Source organism: Triturus cristatus, chromosome 7, assembly GCF_964204655.1.
Source record: "Triturus cristatus chromosome 7, aTriCri1.1, whole genome shotgun sequence".
NCBI classification, from domain to species: Eukaryota; Metazoa; Chordata; class Amphibia; order Caudata; family Salamandridae; genus Triturus; species Triturus cristatus.
The window spans coordinates 629,459,370-629,476,681 of NC_140590.1; the positions used below are offsets into that span (position 1 = coordinate 629,459,370).

A 17,312-nucleotide genomic window follows, 5' to 3' on the forward strand; every position below is an offset into this window, starting at 1 on the left:
TTGATCTGGTACCCTGCCTGCTTACCATAATTTTCAACTACATGAAAGATGATCGGGAGTGACTTATCAGGGTTAGTTATATACAATAGGATGTCGTCTGCGAAAAGCGAGATTTGTTCATCTAACAGCTGTCCCTTAGAGTCTTGGAACCCTGTTAAATCAGGATGCGCTCTGATCAGACATGCCAGACGTTCCAAATCAAGCGCAAAGAGCAAGGAAGACAGCAGACAGCCCTGTCTGGTCCCCCGCTGGATGGGAAACTTGGCTGGGATTCGTGTATAAAATATCAACCCACGTCCGGAAGCTATGCCCGAAGCCCAATTTTACGAGGACCCGTATCATAAAAGGCCAATGAACCATATCGAATGCCTTTCCAGCATCAAGTGAGAGAAGCAGAATGGGGAATCTCACTCCCTTTGGCCGTGTCTAGCCAATTTGCCAGCCTACGGAGGTTGAGGCGTGTGGCACGTTTGGGCATAAAGCCCGACTGGTCTTTGTGCACCAAGGTCAAAATAACCGTCAGTAGTTGTGTGGCGAGTATGGAGGCCAAGATCTTGGTTTCGACATTAAGGAGCGAAATTGGACGATAGGAGCCACAATTTTCCGGGGGCTTGCCCAATTTCGGTATGATCACTACTGTGGCTTGGCAGAGGTCCGGGGGTAGTGCTCCCTCCTCTTTTGCTGCTAAGAACATCTTCAAAAGACGTGGAGCTAACGTGTTATTGTTTAGTCTGAAGAATTCCCTTGGGAGTCTGTTTGCCCTGGAGTTTTCCCCAACTTCTGTTTAGCAATGGCTGCATAGACTTCTTCTAAAGTGATCTCAGATTCTAAGGACGCTGTGTCCTCAGTTTGCAAGATGGGCTTATCTATTGCCTTGAGATAATCATCTATGCTATGCTCGTCAGTCGTCAATCGGGCAGCGTACAAATTAGTGTAATAATCCGCGAATGCCATCGCAGGTGCTATTGTGTATTGTGTCCCCGCCTCTTCAATTTGGTTTACTCAATACGCTTCTTTTTCTTTCCAGCTTAAACAGGCTAGTAACTTCCCCGCTCTATCCCCCCGACTTGTATAGTCTCTGTTGAGTAGTCTGACTTTGGATGCAAGCTTCTCTCTCTAGTAAGGCCCGGAGTTCCCTCCGCGTAACCTCTAATTGCCGAAGCCCCCCTTCCTCAGTGTCCGGGGACAATTTCTTTTCTTGTTCTACCAGTTTGTCTTCCAAATCTTGTATTTGTACAGTTTCCTCTCTACATTTTCATGCGATTAAGTCTTGCAGCCTCCCCCCTAATGACTGCCTTGTATGCCTCCCAGAGGGTGGCCTCCGAGGTTACGGAGCCTTTGTTATCTTGAAAAAATAATTTGGTCTCGATTGCGACAGTATCTGCTACTATTTTGCCATGTATCTCCGAGGCATACAGCCTCCTGTTCAACTTGGGCTTATGTTCCCTGCCCCCTACCTTTAACTTCAGTGGTGAGTGATCTGAGATAGCCCTGGCCAGATATTCTATTTCCTCCATAGCTTGAATCTCCCCTGCCGGGGCAAAGAGGTAGTGTATTCAGGAAAAGGTCTTATGTGCCCCTGAGAAAAAAGAATAGCTACTGTCAAGTGGGTGGTGCCGGCGCCAAAGGTCAGTCAGTCCCAATGATCTCACAAATTCCGCCTGTCGTGTGGGGGCCTGTGTACTTGTCGCCGCACGAGATCTAAGCGTAGGTTCATCACATCATTGGAGTCGCCCCCTAATATGTGAGTTGAAGAGTCTGAGTACAGCAATATCTTGGCCTATTGCCTGTAGTGTCTGTGGCTCCAGTCGCGGTGGGGCATAAAAACTGGCCAGGGTAAACTCCCTCCGTCCCCATGTACCCCTAACCATTGCGTATGTGCCCCCAGTGTCAACCCAGGTCTTGACTACCTGAAAGGGTTGAGTATTTCTAATAAGGACGGCCACTCCACGGGCTCCAGGGGAGAATCCAGCATGAGCCAGCGTAACATAAGCCCCTCTCCCAATAAATGCACACCTGGTACCTCGGAGATGAGTCTCTTGTAGGAGGACCACGTCAGGCTTGGTCCATTTGATATATCTGTTCACTAGGCCCCTCTTAATCTTACTACCCAATCTGTTGACATTCCACATCAACACGGTGTATGGTGTGTCGTGCATTACAATTGTGCTTCATGCGGATCATGCGAGGAATGTTCCCTAACCTGCCAACCCCTATCCTGTTGCGTCCAACTCTGTAGTTTAAGACATCCTGCTGTAACCAAGAACAAAAACCTTTTAAATCGAAAAACTCAAAACTCCCTCCCCCTCTCTGAACCCCCACCCTATTGCCACTCGCACCCTACGTCGAACCCTTCAACTGTCAACATGACAACAGACGTATGAGTCCACTGAGGAGTCTGTTAAACCCTCCCTTTCCCAAACCCTTATCCCAAAAGAATGACCAAAACAACAAAGGATATTATCCTGGTTCAGGAGAGTAGTCCACACAGTCTCTCCCTGGTGTAAACAAGTCTAGGAGGAGGGGCCTCCTTACAGTCGCTGTTTTGCCGGCATGTTCTTTGCTCAAGCCCTTTGTTCACATTTCTTCACTACTTTTGTTTAATTGCAGTTGACGTTAGGGTGCCGTTTCCGGGGCAGTCGCCCCCGATCCTTCTACATTATGAATGACCTTGAGCAGCGGGTGGTCACCGTCAGATTCCGCGAGGGACTCTTGATCGGAGTGATCAGCATGACTACTGTCCCCTTGAGTCGAGTCCCTGGTAGTGGCCCGGGGGGAAACAGCCATTACAACGCGGATTTTACCACGCGTTGCTATTACATTGCATGCGTTACAACGCATACCACGCATACCATTACATCGCATGCGCTTTTACAACGCATGCGATGTAATGTGGCGGCAGCGCATATCCAAGTCGTTGTGAGGAAACTCAGGCTGTTTCCTCACAACGACGTGAAGCAAGCAGGAAGGAGGAAGCAGGATCCGACGGCAACGCTGGAGAGGAGAGAGGTAAGGGGGTTTGCGCTTGGGGTGAGGGTTACTTTTTTGGGTTTAGGGTAGTGTAAAAGTAGTGTTCTGTGTTTTTTTTAAAATGTTTTAGTGTGTTTTTTTGTAGTGTAGTGTAGTGTTTTAGGGTTTAGGGTAGTGTAGTAGTGTTTGTGTAGTGTAGTGTTTTAGGGTTTAGGCTAGTGTAGTTTTTTAGGGTTTAGGGTAGAGTAGTAGTGTTTGCGTAGTGTAGTGTGTTAGGGTTTAGGGTAGTGTAGTGTTTGTGTAGTGTAGTGTTGTAGGGTTTAGGGTAGTGTAGTGTTTTAGGGTTTAGGGTAGTATAGTAGTGTTTTTGTAGTGTAGTATTTTAGGGGTAAAGGATAGGGTAGTTTTTTAGGGTTTAGGGTAGTGTAGTAGTGTTTGTGTAGTGTAGTGTTTTAGGGTTTAGGCTAGTGTAGTTTTTTAGGGTTTAGGGTAGAGTAGTAGTGTTTGCGTAGTGTAGTGTTTTAGGGTTTAGGGTAGTGTAGTGTTTGTGTAGTGTTGTGTTGTAGGGTTTAGGGTAGTGTAGTAGTGTTTGTGTGGTGTAGTATTTTAGGGGTAAAGGATAGTGTAGTTTTTTAGGGTTTAGGGTAGTGTAGTAGTGTTTGCGTAGTGTAGTGTTTTAGGGTTTAGGGTAGTGTTGTAGTATTTGTGTAGTGTAGTGTTGTAGGGTTTAGGGTAGTGTAGTGTTTTAGGGTTTAGAGTAGTGTAGTAGCGTTTGTGTAGTGTAGTATTTTAGGGGTAAAGGATAGTGTAGTTTTTTAGGGTTTAGGGTAGTGTAGTAGTGTTTGTGTAGTGTAGTGTTTTAGGGTTTAGGCTAGTTTAGTGTTTTTAGGGTTTAGGGTAGAGTAGTAGTGTTTGCGTAGTGTAGTGTTTTAGGGTTTAGGGTAGTGTTGTAGTGTTTGTGTAGTGTAGTGTTGTAGGGTTTAGGGTAGTGTAGTGTTTTAGGATTTAGGGTAGTGTAGTAGTGTTTGTGTAGCGTTTTAGAGTTTAGGGTAGTGTTGTAGTGTTTGTGTAGTGTTTTAGGGTTTAGGGTAGTGTAGTGTTTTCGGGTTTAGGGTAGTGTAGTAGTGTTTGCGTAGTGTAGTATTTTAGGGTTTAGGGTAGTGTAGTAGTGTTTTAGGGTACTATTGTAGAGTTTGTGTAGTGTAGTGGTTTAGGGTAGTGTAGTAGAGTTTGAGTAGTGAAGTGCGTTAGGGATTAGGGTAGTGTGGTAGTGTGTGTGTGTAGTGTTGTGTTTTAGGGTAGTGTCGAGGGTCGTGTAGGGTAGTGTAATGTAACTGTAGGAAGAGGACTGGGGGGCGGGGGAGGGTTGTGTATGGGTAGGGTAGTCACTTACCTTGCAAACTAACCACGAATATAGCTTTACCACGCATGTCTTTGCGTTGTAATGGCATGCGTGGTAAAGGCATATTTGTGGTAATAGTTTGCGATGTAATGGCATGCGATGTCATTGACATCGCGTAGTAATACCCGCATTGTAATGGCATGCGTGGTATTACTATGCAATGTAATGACATACATCCGGCCCGGGTCCCTCCCGCCCCCTCCGCTGAGGGCTCTCCTCTCTGCCTGTATGGAGTCCCAGGCTGCGTGGTCCCCTGACGCTTCGGATTTCTCGCAATAAGACGCCTCCTCGTTCTTGTTCTCTGCGGTCTAGGATCCCATCGTGACTGCGAGTCCCCAGGATGTGTCACGTTGCCGCCTATCTCTTGTCTGGGTCTCGGGCGTTCCTCAATCCACGCCCAGGCATCTTCAGGTATTTGAAAGAATTGGGTCGAGTCTTGGAAGATGACCTTGAGTTTGGCCGGAAAGTGAAGCATATATTGGATGTGTAAGGCCCAGAGTTTAACTTTTACGGAGTCGAAGGACCTCCACATCTTCTGCACTTCCCTAGAGTAATCGAGGAAGATCATGATTCTGGTGTAGGCCAATTTGAGTTCTCCCATTTTCCGTGATTCTCCTCGAATTACGTCTCAAACTTAATAGTTCAGAAATCATAGAGAGGCCCCAGGTGGAGGTCTCACAGCCGGCATCCTGTGAGCTCGCTCAATCAGAAAACAGGTGGAAAACTTAGCACCTGGCAGGGCTTCTATCAACCACGTCATCAGGAAGGCGATTGGGTCAGTGTTCTCCTGTCCTTCTGGTACCCCAATAAAGTGGAGATTGTTTCTCCGAGATCTGTACTCCGCATCATCGACCTTCCACATCACCTCTCTCATGCCGGCTTGGAGCTCCTTGATGTCCCCTTTGGATTTATGTGCCGTGTCCTCTACCTCCTATATGCGGGCCTCCGTTTGCGTGACGCGGTCTGCGATGTTGCATATGTCTTGCCGAAGAAGAGATACCTCCGTTCGTATCTCAGCCATTTTGCCTTCAATGGCCTCTCTCAAGGCAGGGTTTGCCTGAAGGATGGCTGTGTTATCTGGCGCACTAGCATTCTCCTCCTATGATTCTGTGGGCGCGATTAGTGTCCGCACGTCTAGAGGCCGATGACGCCAGTGGGAGGGTCACAAGCTCGTTGCAGGGAGGCAGATATGTTGAGTAGTATCTGAGACACCTCTCTAATAGTTAGGTCAGCATACGGTGGCACCTCCTGGTGCGTGTTGCTCTTCCGTCCGCAGGGACCTCTCTATGGTGCTGACCCGTTACACAATCCCCAGTGGTGGTGCTCCTGGGCCCCTTCTGTGGTCCTCTTCAGAGATTCCGGCTTCGTGCAACTTCGCAGGGCCAGTCAGTGCTAGAAGCCCTGTCTCAGGCGCCCACCAGCAATATCTCAGCCCTTGTCGTCATCAGGCACCGTGGTGCTCCAGAATAGTCCTCTATCTGAAGAGAGAGAGACCAGTCTTATCTGCTTATGGCTGACCCATTCACCGTAGGGAGACTATAAGTGGCTAGTATGGGGAACAGCCACCCAGCGGACCCTGCATGGCATTGTATGGCTTCTCCTTTGATTCATTACTACAGGGGCTCCTGCCTCCCTAATGCACCGCTGAGTGTGTTCCTTCAGTCGGACGGTCCCATGGCTTGTCACTGTGTCCAGTAACTGGAGGGTTCCAGTAATGTAGGCTGGCTGCCACCAGGCCGTCTCTCGTGTCTGGCGCCACTCACCCCCTGGTTCTCGGGCACCTGCCGCCGAGTTGCGGCCTCCCTGGCCTGTCCAGCCAGCGGCTGCACTCTGACCCAAAGCGTTTCTGCAGTCCGGCTTTCAAAAAGAGCCTGGCTGTGTAGCTGAGCACAAGGAGGACTGCCGCGATAAGACGGGTCGATCCACTGTGCACAGCTCCTCAGGGTCTCGGCGGCACCTCCCTTCACATCAAGCAGGGTGGAGGAGAGAGAAGTTCAACACTCACTGCGCGTTTCTGCTCCAATTCATGCCGCAACAGCTACGAATGCGGCTTCCTCTGCAGGGCTGAGGTTTGGAACACACTCGGCCGGGAGGTGAGTGCGGTGTTCGTGGCTAGAAGACAGGATTTAAGGCAGGGTTTATGTCGGGCGATTGGAGCCTCTGCAAACGCGGCTACTCAGCCATGCTGCTGGCCACGCCCCCCGATTTGGTCCTTTTTGCAGGGTCATCCCAGAACTTTCTGCCTTCCTCCTGGTATTTTTTCTGACCTGGTGTTGGTGGTTTTAGGACTCTGGGCACTTTATCACTGCTGTCCAGTGTAAAGTGCATGTGCTCTCTATAGTAAACGTGGTAAGATTGGTCTACACCTGTTTGGCATATTTAATTTACCTTGGTATCTCATATACCCGGGGCCTGTAAATTAAATGCTACTGGTGGGCTTGCAGCGGTGCTTGCACCACCCACCAAAGTAGCCTTTCAAACCTGTCTCAGGCCTCTGCCATTGCAGGGCCTGCATGCGTAGTTTACTGCCGCTGTGACGTGGCACATAAAGTGGTTGCAACGTCTGTGACTCCCCTTTTACTAAATATTAGTCACCCCTAAGGTAGGCCCTAGCTAGCCCTATGAGCAGAGTGCGCTGTAGGTAAAATGTAGGACATGTGCCTTAACTGTGTTGCATGTCCTGGTAGTGACAACAGCTATTTTGGTTTCTCTGTACACTGAGGCTGCCCTCTCATAGGAATGCATTGGGGATTCCCTGATACATGTTTCAGTAGTAATTCCTGACATGAGAGCAGTAGCCTTACACAATGCTGGCTCTGCCCCCCTGTGGTGTGTCTGGGGCCAGAGCCTACACAAACAATAAGGGTGTTTGTGCACTGAAAAGATGTTTCTAAGTACCCCCCAGAACTGGTTTAGACCAGGCACAGAGCCCTGTGCCAGGGGGTAGAACAAAGACATTTTGCCGTATAGTTTTTGGGGTTGTGACCCCATGAAAGTGTGCTGTGTACTTACTTGGATCTGAAAGATAGGACTGCTGGGCGCCAGGAGGAAACGCCACAAAGGACTTCCCTCCTGCTGGAGGGCCCTGTGAGCTGGCCTGCCTGGGCTCAGCTCTGCCCTGTGTGAGTGCTTGTTTATCCTGCTGCCCAAAGAGTGGGTTGATTTGGAGAGGAGCGCTTTGTGCCCTACAGCATGGGCAGCGCCACCCTCTCCTGTGTGGCCTGAGCTCCAGGTGTAGGCTCACACTGCCCCGAAGCGTGAGGAGCACTTAGTGAACTGTTGTGCCCCGAAGCGGTGTTCTACACATAGAGAGCGCATGATTAGCGCTTTTCAAAAGATCTTCTTTTCCAAGAGCCCGAGGAAAAGGCTCCAACTCCGCTCCTGGTGAGCGCTGTGGCTGTGCAGGACGTCAGGCAGGAACGAAGCCTGACCGTGGGAGTGGGCGTGGCTGCCGTCCGAAAAGCAGAACGTGGAGTCCGGGCGGAAGCCCGGGAAAGCAGGGCCTGGTTGAAGGCAAGGGTCTCGCACAGAGGAGAGACGCCGCAGTCAGGATATCCAAAGTTTACCCGGGCCACGGTGAGTTGCTGGGGACCGGGAGAGGTCTACAGCGGGCACCCACTGGGAGCTCCAGAATCTGGACTGACTCAGCAGCCAAGCAGCGAGGAACACAGCGGCCCAGCTGGTGCTCCCTGCAGGAGTCCGGGCGTGTCCGACTGTCCCCAGAGAGCAGGGCAGTCCGTTATGAGGCAGCGGGACCGGTAAGAGGCCCGGCGAGGGGCCGCGCTGACATTTACTTTACATACCGAGCAGCTGCCCCAGGTGGCAGTGGGCAGCTGCCCCCTTACTGAGTGGTGGGAGCATTACTGCGGCTGCATCGGCAGCCGAGGGGCCATTGGATGACCTCGCCCAGGTGATTTCGTAGCACCGACGCACTTCCCACATCTTTGGTTCTAGGATTGTGCAGCTGCACCACAGGGTCGCGGGCAGCTGCAGCCTTACCAGATGTTGGGAGCATGAGGTACTTATAACATGTGGGCCCAGTAGAAAGGGTACTAAGGTGCCCTGATGAGAATATGCCTGGAGGACTCAGCTCACTACCTAGGTCGGGATTTATGCATAAGAGGGGCATGGGGCATGTATAGTGTGTGCCCTCTATAGGTGTTCAGGATAGAGAACGGTGGGTTTGATTTATGCCTAATGCTGTAATGCACTGCTAATTTTGTGTAGGCATACTATGCTGTGCTGAGCACCCCTGTGTGCAGTAATAGTGATATGGTACTGCTACTGAGGAATTATGCATAATGTGTTTATACTAACTACAGTGGTTACCAGTTGTTACTGGTTGTTTTGCTAACTGCATTGTGATGTTATGACAGAGGCCCGATTGGCCCTGAAAGTGTATATAATCCCTGTAAAGTGATACCAAATGCCAGGTGGCACAGTGTATATATGTGATTACGTTCTAATGTGTTTTATGAGGAATACAAAGGCTATTTTTGATACAACCTTGTGTGGAGTTTCTTATGTGGTGTGCCTAGTTTGTCGCTGCTATGTGAGTGTGTTGCGCAAATGCTTCACACATTGCCTCTGGGATAAGCCTGACTGCTCTGCCAAGCTACCAAGGGGGTGAGCAGAGGTTATCGTCAGCGTGTAACTCCCTTGCTCTGACTAGAGTGGGGGTTTCTGCCTGGCTTAGGTGCATGCCCTAGCCAACCACAAATCCCATTTCTAACATAAACTTTGGCTGTTGACTGCATGATTGTTGGTCTAGCGGCGTTCAGTCGTAGGTATGCAGATTTATGATGGTGGGTGTGTCGGTGCGTGAACATGGCTGTATCAATGGGGGTTGGGTGTGCACACACAGCTGAATATGCAAACATATAATGGTTGGTGTTTTTTAATGAATGTATATTGATTGTTATTATGTTCAATATACTGTAAAGCATTGGCAAATGCTAGGTGCATGGATGAATGGTTGTATGGGTTTATGATGGTGTGCGAGTGCATTTGATAATGTGTGTATGAATGTATGGTGGGGTGTGGGCATATGAATTTGGCAGTGCAGTTCTTTAATAAAGGGGGGTGACTGTGTACTGCTATTTTCTGAGGACATACAATGACCATAGTCATAGTCAATTTTATTGGGTAGTTAATAAAAAACCTTTACAAACAGTAACGGAAATCTATAAAAAAAAAGCAATATGATTAGCCCATAAAACAGCAGATAAAACCAACGAACAGAGCATAACTTGGAACACTGAAGGATTACAGCCATGTGCAAACTTTGCAGGGTTGAAGCCTAAATGTAGGCAGTTAGGAGAAAGTGAGAGATTTTCTTGCTTGAGACTAGCCCGGTGCATTTCAAGCTGCACAGGGTGAGCCAGGATAAAAGTGCAGTCAGTGCGCAGCATTGTGTTTATCAGCAAAGTTTCAAACAGTCCATTGCCTGAAAGTGGACAGTAAGAATGGATGTCTAGTTCCCTTGCTCAGGCCTGGCCCGGTACATTTGGTTGGGGCATTTTGAGTTTGTTGACCCAGAGCGGACCAAGACCATATATAGCGTAGGGAAAACAAATTCATATGATGCTTGCTTCATTGTTATATGATGGTTGTGTGTATGTATATTATGTTTATATTTTTATGTATGATGTTGGTTGTGTAATATGTATGATGTAATGGTGTGTGTTGATGTTAGTGATGATGTTGTACAGTGTGTAGTGTCGTGTATGTTGTTGTGTGAGTTAAGGTTCCCTTAGTACAGTCGGAGAAGGAAGCACTTTAAAACGTTTATTTTTTGACATTTTAGTTTTTATGGCACAGTCACTGTTAACATAGAAGTCAGTCTTAACTTGTTTTCAACTTTAGCTTTTCTCTTGAAATCATTTTCAATGCATAAAAAGTTAAAATGTTCAATTAGCATCTTAGGAAAATGTAACTATTATTGGTTTAAAGGTCTTTAGGAAAGTGTTTAGTTGAAATGTAACTTTCAAAGATTATTTGTTTTTATAAATGTTCAATTTGATCAAAGTTCAACTGGAAATGTCTACTTTTTAAATTTAATACATTTTGCAAACTTCAAAAGTACCGCAAGCATTTTTTTAAATATGATTCTGACATCTTTGTGGTTCATGAACATAGAGTGCAATTTATGTCACTTATATACAGTTAACTGTATTTTGAAAAACATAAAAAAGAAATGCTCGTAGGATTTACATTTTAAATTTGACACCTATTTACAGTGGTCAACGAGGTGGAAAGTTGATGTTCATGAACTAGAAATAGATTAAACAGGTCACGTGTATATTACACTAATCACCAACATTTCCCTTACTGAATTTAAGGGTGATCTTGTAATTTGATTTGTGAAGCTTGTCACAGGTGTGCTTTGTTTTAGGAAACTTTTGTGTTGCAGTGTTTAAAATGTGCGCTATTTTTTTAACAGTTCATTCCTATTTGCGATTGTACATGTAAGGTTGGCTTCACAGTGTTTCTAAAATGTTCATCATATTGCTGGTGGACGTTAATGAGGTAGACCCGGGAACTTCATTAAATTGTAAGGGGCCTGTCTTTTCACAAGTAAATGTAAGGTGGGACCTGTAAATGGGAATCCCTTGCTCCCCCAGCCAGGTTTGCTCTAAATCGAATTAGAGGGAAGCTACCCCCAGAACTAGTTTGCGTATCTAAAACGCATGGGGATACTCATTTTCCGGGGACACGTCTGGCCAATTGCAAAGCCTCTGCACAAGGGAATAAGAATTTCTCCATCATGGAGTTTAGGAGTAAAGTGCACTGGAATAGCATGCAGAAGAGCAAAAAGGAACGGATTAAAAAGTGAGTGGGGTTGCCCCTGGGAATTTTCACCCTATTGGTAAGTGAGGACCAAGGTGCTACCCCCACTCACTAGCTAGTGCCCACCATAAATTTGGCACAAAAAGGCACCCACCCCAGAATATTTCCTGACCCTGTGGAAGAACAGAAGAAAGACTACACCTGATGTTTGAGACCTGTGAGGGGACCTGAATGGCTGGACCTGCACCCACATTTACCAAGGACAAAGAAGTGGAGTCCAGGGGTGAGTTGGCCGATCTCCTTTGTGGCTACAAGAATGCAACAAGCTGTAATAGGTAATTTTCTTAAAGTGCCCACCTGACCAGTTGCAACTGGCACTAGAATGAACCTTGCTTATGGCCTCTGCTGGAGTGAGTCCTGCCCCTCAAGTACTATCCCTGAGTTTATGGGACCTTTGGCAGTATCTAACTGGACTTCTGCAATCTATGAAAAGCTGTAGGACTTATAAACAATTCTGACTTCCAGCCGACAGAATGTCGTCTTTGATCTCCAATGACTCCACAGGATTGACTCTTTGTCCCAGACTTAGCTTTTTTACAGCTTGCTGTTGGGTATACTACTAACCATCTAGATAGAGAAAGAACAATAAGTAAGAGCTATAGAAATTAAAAATGAAGTTTAGGAACTGATGTATTATTAAGGTGACGTCGCGAATAAGTGAGTATTTTTTTGAAAAATGACAGGAATTAATACCTCAACTTCATATTTTGCAGTGACTGGTATGTTAATTAATTGCAGCTTAAAAATGCCCTCTAGCAAGTAGTTGTAAAAACTTCTTTATCAATATACATGAGGCAGGAGTCCATTTGTGACCCGTTGCAAGTATCTGAGAATGGATGGATGGCGGCCTGCTGGGCACAGTAGACCTAATCCATTCATTCCCATTTACTGAAAACTGCTTTTTTTAAAGCAACTCCTGTCCTTGTGCTGCTATCTGCTCCCACCAAAGGTGACAACCAACATTCACAGGGTGAAAGTTCTCCCTCAGGAACAGCTTTTACTTTGTAAATGTTTTAGCATCCCCTTTTAGACCTGAGCCACAGATTAAAGGCTTGCAACTGCAAATGCAGTCCCAAATCATTAAAACGTGCCCGATCACAAAAGAAAGAGGGATGCCCAGTACATGCCCCCTTCCCTTTGTGAATTGGTATGGAAATAGTGATTTTGACTTGTGAATTACGCGTTATATAGTTAGTCATAGTGTTTTGCGATTCTGTGAATTGTAGGTTTTGAGACTGCTAAATGGTTTTGTTCATTGTGCTCATGAAGCCTTGCTCACTTTCTGGTCCTGTTCATGCCCTGACCACCCCTAAGATAAGGGGTAGTAAAGACGGGGCAATGTTACCAAAGGGCAAGGCAGATGTAGCAAATGCTCCCACTGGCTGCTCCAAATTGACATCCATGCACAGAATTTACCTGCATATGATCAGGAGATCAGCATTACCCAAATGTACGGTATGTGCCAGACAGTATCTTACAGCCTTGAGGGCTGTATGCCGGTGATCCAGCTTTAAGGTGTAGTTCTGCACCCACCATGGTCTTCTTGTTGAGTGCTGTTCCATCATGCAAGAATATCCTCTATGTAAAACCTTCTGATCTTTTGCCAAATGTCTTGTTTGTGCCTGCCTCGCATACTCAGTGTTGGGATTTCTTTTGCAGCTCCTGTTCGAGAAACAATTTTCACCATGATTCCACCAAACGGAGAAGTGGAGAACGGACATGAATTAAGCCTAATGTGCAGAGTAAAACATGGCTCTCTGCCAATTACATTTACCTTTTACTATAGAGACCAGAGCGACAAGAACCACACTCTGAATGTCACAACTGTGCCCGAACACTACACCTCTTGGATCTATTATGATTTCAAGAAGTCCAAAGAGGGAAGCTACTTCTGCACAGCTTCAAACAAAGCCAAAATAACCAGAGCTAGTAGCCTTCTACCGGCAAAGGGTAAGTTGTGGTTAATAGATCAGTGGTGAAGCAATCTGGGTCATTGTTATGGGAGTTAAGACCAGTGCTTCATTCAAAGTGCTTTAAATGAAGTAGATCATGTCACAACTTTTTAGCTGTCATTTTTATTAGTACTTGAATCTGAACCAAGCATTGAAGTCTTCTGCTTATATCCAAAAAGAAAACATGTGAAAGTAATAATACTATGCCGCCTGTGAGTTTTGTTGTCCGTAACACCCCATAAAATCTTGAACATTGACATTTCTATAGTGAAGTAGTTTGGTCTAAGCTCAACTTTACCTTATAGGAACAGATGAATATATGTGGGGAAATCTATGCATTCATTCTCCAGATCGCTAGCGTCCCCACTGGGGTTCTGCCAAAGATGTTGCCATTCTCCTTCTAGGCATACCCCGAAGAATCTCTGAGGAGTCATGGCTGCTGTTAAGTGGTGGATGAAGTTTTTTCAATGTCATGTGGTATTAATACCCTCCCTGAATGGCGCAAAAAGACAACGCAAAGTGAGCTTACATAACTACAGGAGCTCAGGACAAGGGGTTCTCTGGGAAGATTTTTGAGAAATAGAGATAAAGAGTGCATTTTGCAACACAACACCCATAAACTAATCACATACTTTTATTGTGTGTCAAACATCTTAAATGTCCCAAGAGGTGCTGAAGATCCCCTGGTCCCAGGAAAGCTTTGAAATACGGTAGTTAATGCTGGTGGTGTATTGTACAGCACGATTACGATAAAAATGACAAAACTCAAGAGCCGAAGATTTTTTAGGCAGTTACAAAATCTGCAATTTCATTTTCATGCATCTGTCTACCACTTTGCACTTTCCTTCATCTACTTGGAAGAGGTAGAGCGGAAAAAATAAAATTGTACAAATCTCACAATTGTATGCCGTATGCGCCAGAGCTGGGAAGATTTAGCAGGCCAGTACAACTGTGCCACTACCCAGGTTACAGAGACGTTATATGAGAAGTATTAGTGAATCTGACAGGCTCAGGCTTCTGAAAGCAGCAGTGACAAGTCATGAAAAGTGTTAAAAATAAATTTCATGAATTGCCTCCACATGTATCAAGAAAAAACAGCCATCGCAGAAAGTGCTATCTTGCACCAAGGAAAGAACATTATAAATAAGTTTACAGAACTCAGCATAGATTATCCCTCAAATATCACTTCTTACTATAAATGTTCCCCCAAAAATCAACTATTCAGTTTCTGAAAATACCACATCATGCTATCAAATATAATTTTTTGTGCGAAAAATGTACTCAATTTTCCTGAACAAAAAATTGCCGCTTTCACAAAAAATGTTTTTTCTGTTTTGAAATTCCAGCTTTTTATTTTTAGTAAAAAACCAATTTGTTCCACAAACATCAGGGTGTATTTTTATCAAGTACTCATATAGAAAAGTATCATCATAGACAGAATCTGCTCTGCATGCTAGTTACCACCGTTACCTGGCAAGGTAATTCCATAATTTTGCCAGGGGGTAGATACCGTCATCCTAACGACGAACACCATAAGCCCAGAATCGTCATGCCAAAACTGACAACATATCTGGAGTGGACTCCATCATACCAAGAATGCCCACAACATGCCGAGAGTTACCACTGTTGTGTGAGGTCCAGCAGTTTTCCATGGATGTCTCAGGGGTATGTTTGTGTGGTTTGCAGTGATTGATTATTTCGAGACTACTTAATTGCTTGGACCTCCTTGGTTCACCCCACCAGTCCTGACAATTCTGCTGACTTTACTCCTGTCTGGAAGAAGGGACAATTTAATAAGACACAATGTAAAACAATTGAGATAGCGTGGGATTGGGCCAAGAGGTTTCTATGTTGTGGTTGCTACTCATTGCTGAATGCTATTATTGTGGATGCTTAATGAAAGATTTGAGCCATGGAATGTGTTTATGGTGTCTTCTCAGAATTGTGGTTCAGTTTTTATTGAATTTTCACTGTAGCTAGAAGTAATAGTGTTCACTGATACCCCTTGGTGATGAGATCTGACCAGTTGATTACACTACCCCTATTGAGAATGATGACAGTAGATAGGTAAATTATCAAGTCAAGGGTATTGCCTTTGTTGTTTTTTTAAATGTATTTCAGTTTAGTTGATGGTGGGTTCTTTGTGATGTACAAAGGGAAATGTAATTCTCCTAGGTAAATGTCTGTTGTGTAGCAAATCACTGTGGAGGTAACAAGTTTGTTAATTTTATCTAGGAGGATTACCTTCTACCCAGGAGAGTGGTAGGAATTATGGGAACAGTTGGTTTCGTTGGGCATTAATTTGATGGAACTTGGCATACCTTTGAAGAAGGTAAATGATGAGCCTCCTTTGTGTCGGAGAGCTACGTCCTCTGCATTTTTTGCAGGTCTGAACCTGTGTATCATTGAGCATTCATTTGTTATTGGGATGTCAGTTACGGGTTAGGGAAATCTGTGTCTCTGTAATGAATTAAGGAGTTGATTTATGGTCTTTACTAAGGGCTGCAGTCTCAAAGTCGCAAACGTACATGGATCAGGCATTGATGAGCATACCTTTTAGATTAGAGCCCTGATATATGCGGTGTAGTTGTCATTATAACATAAATTAAGTTCTCCGTTTGTTGGCCTTGTCAGTGTTGGATTGGGGAATGAGATGCATTTCCTTGTGTGAAGGATGGGAATGGGGTTCTCTGTGGGGTTTTGATAAGCACATATTGAACAATGGTGGTGTATTAGGGGAACATAATCAGAGGAGTAGGGCTCCACCGGGGGAGTTGAGCACTTAAGGAGAGTGATGGTTGAGGTGAATCGCTAAAGATGACTTGGGACAGGGATGTCAATAGTCAGCTGGTCCTTTTAAAATGTGTGACATCTATGATTGTGTCTAATATCCAGGAGGGATCTGTATCCTCAGATGCACAAAGTGATGAGATTAGACCAGCTATTTGCCTAGGATACAATATTCTATTTGCTGTATTCCTAAAATGCATCCCACAGTTCTTAGGCAGTGAGGAATAATTCCATGAGTGTACTTTGATTTTGTGTTATTGTGAACTACAGGGAGTTCCATTGCATGTAGTAGCTTCCTTAGTTTTACTATGTGAGAGTAGCCTGCGAAAGAAGTAGAAATCGCAAAAGGACAAGGCTAGGAAGACTTGTTGTGTACTGGTTTCTTCGGGCTTCTGTGTTTAATCGCATACCATATTTTGGTAGTGGGCGGAGGATCTGTGTTTGATCAGTGCAATTTCATCTGATTGCTCTATTTGTGCCAGTTGCAGCCTAGAAGTAGTGCTGTCACCACTGTTTGAACTGTAAAGCACAAAGGGAAAGTTCTACCAATATGATTGGCAGGATAGTCAGTCATATTGTCACATTGGTGACACATGTTTAGAGGTCACTTTAGAGGTCACTTTCCGAATAGGATGGCGCTCTACATAAGACAAGGTCAGACCAATAAAAACATACATTTTCATACAGTGACGTTTGTGTGTTCACAAAAGGCTCAGTGTGTTCCAGGACCTGAATATTCTTACCAGGTATTACTAGTCAGTCCTCCAGAAACCCAGGCATGTGATGCTGGGCTGGAAGTCATCTCTTGATTGTCTTTTCACTCAGGTCAGCAGAAATAAATCAGATTCTTGTTTGGGCAAATTATAGCAAAACATCACCCCTGCAGGTATGCATTTGAAAGGATAAGGGGGGTACGTTTCATCTTTCGAGGTGTCCTTGTGATGGTAAGGACCAATACCTGTGATTCTTGAGATGTTGAGTGCGGCAAAGTTTTGACTAGTTGCAGGCTCACCAGGCAAAGTTTGTACCTGGGCATCCGCAACTAGGAGCTGTGGCATATAGTTATGCCAGTCATGATTTTGAGGTAGTTGGAATTAGGCTGCTCATGATGTAGTTGCAATACTGAGCCTGGACTCGTTTTGGTAAAGCCAGGCGGCCCAAAGCACCATGCACAGCTTTCATCTGCATTTAATGCTTGCATATTGCTCGGAATAAGTCTGAGAATTAACGGTGCAGGGTTATTAATCGTTTGTATAGTATCAAAAGCACAGCACAGTGAGTAGGAGTACTGTCAAGAGAAGAGATCTAAGGATGTTTTTCCGAAGGAGAGACTCAGTGCTTCATAGAGA

The 17,312-nt window shown here is 45.4% G+C and overlaps 1 protein-coding gene across 1 annotated transcript in view; it reads left to right on the forward strand.

Moving 5' to 3' along the window:
* The window catches only part of PECAM1 (platelet and endothelial cell adhesion molecule 1), a 435,744-nt gene that overhangs the window by 157,288 nt on the left and 261,144 nt on the right, over window positions 1-17,312 (forward strand). The window contains exon 8 of the mRNA XM_085617241.1: window positions 12,881-13,171. Coding sequence (XP_085473367.1) covers window positions 12,881-13,171 — 291 coding nt within the window. The remainder of the gene's footprint in view (window positions 1-12,880; window positions 13,172-17,312) is intronic.